General features: G+C 47.0%; 1 protein-coding gene across 1 annotated transcript; it reads left to right on the top strand.

Moving 5' to 3' along the window:
• Positions 1 to 5,231: 5,231 nt before the first annotated feature.
• PIGM (phosphatidylinositol glycan anchor biosynthesis class M) lies at positions 5,232 to 6,497 on the top strand (the record flags this gene model as incomplete). Its single annotated transcript, XM_082305246.1, has 1 exon — positions 5,232 to 6,497. The coding sequence occupies one exon, from the start codon at positions 5,232 to 5,234 to the stop codon at positions 6,495 to 6,497; it is 1,266 nt and encodes a 421-aa protein (XP_082161372.1).
• Positions 6,498 to 6,840: the final 343 nt, after the last annotated feature.

Here is a 6,840-nt window from a genome sequence, read left to right as displayed (position 1 = left end):
GTTTTCTAAGCTGTAGTCTTTTTTCCGAAATAGTAATTTTTAACAGGTTTCCCTGCAGACTAATTTTTATCCAGTACTTACTTTCCCTGAAGGGCTGCATTTTACCTAGCACACTGACATACAATCAGCATAACCCACTGCGAGCAGAACTCTGCAAACACTGCTTAAAGCATATTGTGCAAAACCATAATGTGGTGGAAAAAAAAAAAAATGCTTTACAAGTCAGATCACATTCTCTGAATAGCCACATTTTTAGCATAATGTGTGAATAAGGGTATAGATTTATCAAGCAGTGTTAAGTAAACACACTAACAGAAAAAGCTTAAGGGAATAGTGGTGGCCTTATATTTATAATAGTGATTTTCTTCTGTGACAAGTTCTAATGTGTTTTTTCATCTTATTTTTTTCAAAACCTCCTGTATTATTCATTCCAGTATTAAAGCAGAAATGAACACTTCATTACATAATCTTAACCATACTTGCCTTTTGCCAATAATATCTAAAGTTCAATGCACTACAAACATTGAAAGGCATCAATCATATTTGCAAAAACAATTTACTTTATCAAGCCCAATAATATCTAAGTGTTAGTCACTTTTTCTATCAAATTTCATGCGCTGCAAGAAACAGATGGTACTAATCACCCTTATCAAAAATTTACTGTCAGTTTATAAATATATTAAGCAGGAGTCTTTCTCATGTAAGGAAACATTCTGGGTTCAAAACCCAAGAAAATTAAAGGGGAACTCTAATAAACTACAGCACAGCAGTCTACCCTTTCAGAAGTCTGAAGACCATATACCAGCTATTGTCCAAGATCTTCCTGCCCACATATCTTAAATACTCACCTTTTACACATATAGACTTATGTCACAGCACACAGAGAATCATAGAATGTTTTGGGATGGAAGGGACCTTTAAAGGTCATCTAGTCCAGCCCCCCTGCAATGGACAGGGACATCTTCAACTAGATCAGGGTGCTCAGAGCCCCATCCAGCCTGCCCTTGAATGTTTCCAAGGATGGGGCATCTACCACCTCTATTGGGCAACCTGTTCCAATGTTTCACCACCCTCATCATAAAAAATTTCCTCCTTATATCTAGTCTGAATCTACCCTCTTTTAGTTTACAACCATTACGCCTTGTCCTGTCACAGCAGGCCTTGCTAAAAAGACTATCCCCATCTTTCTTGTAGGCCCCCCTTAAGTATTGAAAGGCAGCAATAAGGTCTCCCCGCAACCTTCTCTTCTCCAGGCTGAACAACCCCAGCTCTTTCAGCCTTTCCTCATAGCAGAGGTGTTCCAGCCCTCTGATCGTTTTTGTGGCCCGCCTCTAGACCCGCTCCAACAGGTCCATAAAAGACACATCCATACACATACAATAAGACAATTCATTAAAAAATTTATTAGTCATTATGATCGAATTTTATCTCCTAACTCAACAACAAAATCTCAAAGTACAGCTAACCATTAACAATTAGGTAACTGCAGAAGAGATTTGTATGAGAAAAGCAGCTCACCCTGAGATCTCAGTAGAATGAGCTAAAATATGGCATGTGAAAGGGTCCTCCGACTGCCTTCCTCCTATGAAGCCTCTTACCGCTCTTTCCTCCATAACTTTTCAGATATTTAAGCTCATTTAGCCTCCTAAGCCACCTGAAGCTTAGTAAGGCTCTCACCACTGCAACCCAACACTTGTTCTCCCTTTCCTTGCACTGCTACCAACCACCATGTCTCCCTTGTGTTACTTTAAAGCACTGCTACCAGAATAATCTTCTAATTCATTGTCAACTTCTTCCTACCCCTTCATTAACCTCCTTATTCTCCTCCAAGTTCTCAAATGTAATCTTAGTCCCTCCAATATTTATTCATATTGCATCCATCAGATCTAGTTTTTAACCATACGTTCATCTTTGTTCGTCAATGAAAGCAGCCTCAGCTTACCCCTCCTCAAAACTAACCTCCTACGGTAGCATGGATAGTAAACCCCTGAAAGGCAAGTACACGACCCACTGTGATGACTGCTCCTGACTGACAAGGAACGAGCTTGTCACTCTCTTCCTCACTCACCAGCTGTCACCCTCCAGTTGTACCTTGGTTTTCAGATGGTAAAAACTTCCATTAGGCCGTGGAGCACTTTGCAGAGCAAGGCCCCGGTTTCATTGTCCTCGCATTGCTACTACTGCTGTGTAAATCTTAAGTAATGACAGGGCACATGAGGTAGTTTCTGGAACGTATGTCCCGGTGCTGCTGAAGTAGTCTCTATTACAGAAGATGAAGATGTGAGAAGTTAACATCTGAGATCAGGCTTATCATCCCCCCTCATGAATATGCAGCAGAAGCACATACAGATGTGACCCTAGTTTATAAAATATCTGATGGTACCATCTTTGAGACTGTGTAAACCAAATGTATGGTAGGTAATGGAAAAAAACTATTTATACAAATGTGCATATATGTATATATATGTGTGTGTGTATATATATATGCATTCCTATTTAGTTAATATTTTATGCGTGGTTATGGCTGACTCCACACTTTTCTTCATACTGTTTGTATCGTCATGTGCACCAGAATCAATCCGGTTCAGTCCCAGCAGTTCTATTAGTTTTTACCTCCTAGCATTTTCTAAAAGTGGCTCCTGGTGGCTCGTATAAATAAAAGCAGTGTTTTACAGGAACCACAGATTTATAACTTTAATAAGACTGCCCTCCTTCCTGCATTAAAGTCTATAGTACGTGACAAATCAGGTTAAGCAAGCTGGTATCAAATCTGAAGCCAAACACGTTTTTGAGCCAAACCTTAATTCTCTGAAGGGCTTATTTTCAAGCTTATTTTCAAGACATTAAATTATTGATAAGGAAAATCAATTCTTTTTCCAGCTCAGGCAATGTTGTACAGTCACAGCATATACAACAATAGCTAAGATAGCTTTTCTGTTTTATTAACTTCACAACCCTTTAGAATTAGATTACCTACCTTTTCCTCTTTAGAATCAAGATAAACAGTCACTATGGACAGCTTCACAACTTCTATTAACTTCAGATGAGAATAAAAGATTTGTCTGAGAACAGACTGTCGGAAGCAGACAAAAAAACGTTTGAGACCTGCAAACTCCTAAGTCTATTTATTAAACTAGTATTATTTAACTAATATCATTAAACTTAGACACTTCAGAAAATAAACTGCAATGCATTCTGTTCTGACAATAAGCAGTTTCCTCAAAGAATCTGAAATAATATAACATATTCCATCCAAAGACGCAACAGAAGAATTGCAAACAAACTGGGACAAAGTAGGCAGATGGCAAGAACAGTTCTTTGTAAGCAATAACCTTCCTGACACAAAAAATCTAGGAGTATCTACATGCACACTTTTGCTTAGACTTGTAGTTCCACAGAATAGCAAGTGATTTCAGTCCCAGTGATTTTATTAAGTTTCTATCGCCTAGCATTTCCAGGGGATATCTTGGGTACAACAAAGGATAAGCTGATGTCACCTTCTGTAAAAGTATCCCAACCATTATAGTACAAGATATATATAAAAGAAGGAAGGAGATAAAATGATGTTACCGATCTTTCCTGTTCTAAAGCAGAACAGCAATAGTGAGTAAGCAATGATTTACGAAGGAGCAACAACCACCCTCACGCCCTATCCCAAAAATACCCTAACCATCAGTTTTAGGACTTAATGATGTCATATGGTGAGTTAATGAAGAAGTCTCTTGAGCTTTCCTCTTGAGGATGTCCAGTTTAGTATATAATATGTAAATATCCAGCGACCTATACAGAGAGGAAAAACTGATTCTCCAGGTTAGTTAGTTACTATGCTTCTCCCATTGGACACCTCAGCCTATGTGCCATTGTATTACTGTGCAAAGTAAAACAGCCTTAACAGATAAAAATGAATAGCTGTGTATACACAAACAGAAGTATCTTTTGTCCCCAGAATAGCCTACCAGTTAGGACACCCTCCAAGACTTCTGTGCCAAATGCAAAAATTCTGCTCCCAGTTCTTTGCTGAGAGTCCCCAGAACAGAGAAAAAGCAGATTCTTTTCTGGGGAGATGTGAGCCAGCAGCGCTGCAGCTCCCAAAATGTTCCCGAGTGAAACCATTCAGCAAAAAGAATGCAGTTGCAATTAACTACTAACGGGCAAATGCACACTTCTTGATGAATAACGTGTCTCTGAAAAACACTACTCAGTTCTGATGTGAAACCCCTAACACTGGTAAGTAATAAATACCTGTTTTTTCCGTCAGCCACAATTCAAATGTGAGATACAATCTATAGCAAATATGCAGACAGGAAGATTATTTGAAAAACATACCAAAAAAAGCTCAAAATACAGTGGAATTAATTTATTTGTTGTAAATAACTCTTAAGCTCTGATTTTCATGGTACTGTTCCTGATCTAAGTAAATGAGAAATTTACTGTGGAAGGAAGCCCACCTAACTGCTTTAGAGAGAGCTCATACGTCTAGGCAAAACAACAGCCATTTGCAGAAGGTAAATAACAGATGTTATTTTTCCTCCTTCTTCTTACTCAACTACCCCTGCATATGCTGCCTCTCCGCCCGCAGCGCCTCACAGACCGGCGCCGCTCCCTGCCCGTGAGAGGCTGCCGCCGCCGCCGCAGCCGGGGCGATGGGGCCCCGCCGCTCCCCCCGCCGCCCCCGGCAAAGGCGCCCGCCCTCCCGGCCGCCGCTGCGGGACCGCGCTTACTGCGGCAGCAAAAATAAACACACACGGCCACCGCCACCGCCACCGCCACCGCAGCGCCCCAGCTCCGACGCGGGAAGGGCACGCAGCTCCACACGCCTCCCCCTTCCCGCAGGTGCGTTGCCCGGGCCGAGCCCGGGCGCGCAGGGACAGCGCGGGACAGGGGGACAGCGGGGGACAGGGGGACAGCGGGGGGGCGCTCCCCCTGCCCGCATCCCGCGGCCTCACGGGGCGGAGGACGCCCGGTCCCGCAGCCCCGACCGGCGGGAGGCTCTGAGGCGACCGCCCGCCGCTGAGGGGACGCCCCCCGCGCCCCTCGGGCAGCCGCGCCCGCCCCGGCCAGGGCAACGGCGTCAGCGCCCGCCGCACGCATGCGCCGCCGCCCGGCAGCGGCCGCCGCCGCGCACATGCGCGGTGCCGCCGCTCCCCCCTCACCCGCACAGGCGGAAACCGGGAGCGATGGCGGCTCCCCGCCGCCCGCGCCCAGCGGCGCCGGCGGGGCTCTGCGGCGGGATGGCGGTGGGGCGGCCGGGGGTGGGCGCGGCGCTGGGCGCGGCGCTGCTGGCGAGGCTGGGCCTGGTGCTGTACGGCCTGCACCAGGACGGGGCCATGCGGGTGCGGTACACCGACGTCGACTACCGGGTCTTCACCGACGCGGCGCGGCTGGTGACCGAGGGGCGGTCGCCCTACCGGCGGGCCACCTACCGCTACACCCCGCTGCTGGCCTGGCTCCTGACGCCCAACGTCTACCTCGCCGAGGTCTTCGGGAAGCTGCTCTTCGTGGCGGGGGACCTGGCAGCTGCCGTCGTCGCCTACCGGGCCCTGCGGCGCCGAGGGGCCGCCGCCGGCCAGGCCTGCGGGTGCTGTGCCGCCGCCTGGCTCCTCAACCCTCTGCCCATGGCCGTCTCCAGCCGGGGCAACGCGGAGGCCCTGGTCGCGCTGCTGGTGCTCGCCAGCCTGTACTTCGTGGAGGGGGGGAGCGTGGGGAAGGCCGCCATCTGCTACGGGCTGGCTGTGCACGTGAAAATATACCCGCTGACCTACGCGCTGCCCATTGCGCTCCACCTGCAGAGCGGGCGGCGCGGTGGGCAAGGGGCAGCGGACGCGGGGAGTGACAAAAAAGCAAAGTTTACATTTGTAGGGTACCTCTGGCAGCTTTTTGTAAAGATGCTGAACGGCGATGTGCTGCTTTTTGGAACGGTTGCTGGATCTGTGCTGGCTGCCTTGACTGTGGCATTTTATCACCTCTACGGCTGGGAGTTTTTGGAGCATGCCTACCTCTACCACCTGACCAGGAGGGATATCCGTCATAATTTCTCTCCCTATTTCTACATGTTGTACCTAACCGCAGAGAGCAAATGGAGTTTTGCCCTTGGGCTCGCAGCTTTCCTGCCCCAGCTGCTTTTGCTCCTGGTTGTATCCGTAGCATTTTACAGAGACCTTGCCTTCTGTTGTTTCCTACACACCGCTATTTTTGTGAGTTTTAACAAAGTATGCACATCCCAGTACTTTGTCTGGTACCTCTGCCTTTTGCCCATCGTAATGCCTAGCATTAAGATGTCCTGGGGTCGTGGTGTGCTGCTTCTCTTTCTGTGGTTTGTTGGACAAGGCCTGTGGCTCGCTCCTGCGTACTTTCTGGAGTTCAAAGGATATAACACTTTTTTACTTATATGGCTGGCAGGCTTGCTTTTCCTTTTTATTAATAGCCTCATAATTGTTCAGATTATTTCACATTATCAAAAAGAAGCACAGGTTGCAAAAAAACTCAAACAACAGTAATAAGCAGGCCAAAATCCAGAAATAGCACTACTGTCTTTAGCAAGGCTTTTCATACCACCAGCACTTTGTTTGATATAAATGCGTGCACATTGTACTAAAGCATGTATGTAAATGATACTTTGTCAGGGCTGTGAGGGCACTGATTGGTCTTAATTGCCCTGAGCCACCCCAGTCCTGCCCTGAGCAGTGCCTGCAGATGTACCTGTCTCCCACGTGGACCTTGAAGCTGCATTGTAACCTTCTTTCCAGCACTGTCTCCAGCCCTTACTCCTGCTGCTCCCGATGGGACTCCCTGGAAGGACCCTGGACCAGTTCGTCACTTGCCACGGTTGGGGCTATAATG

This window comes from Platalea leucorodia (assembly GCF_965183815.1).
Source record: "Platalea leucorodia genome assembly, chromosome: 3".
In the NCBI taxonomy this organism is placed as follows: Eukaryota; Metazoa; Chordata; class Aves; order Pelecaniformes; family Threskiornithidae; genus Platalea; species Platalea leucorodia.
The sequence above is the reverse complement of the archived record's forward strand: the minus strand, read 5'-3'. Positions and strand labels throughout refer to the sequence as shown.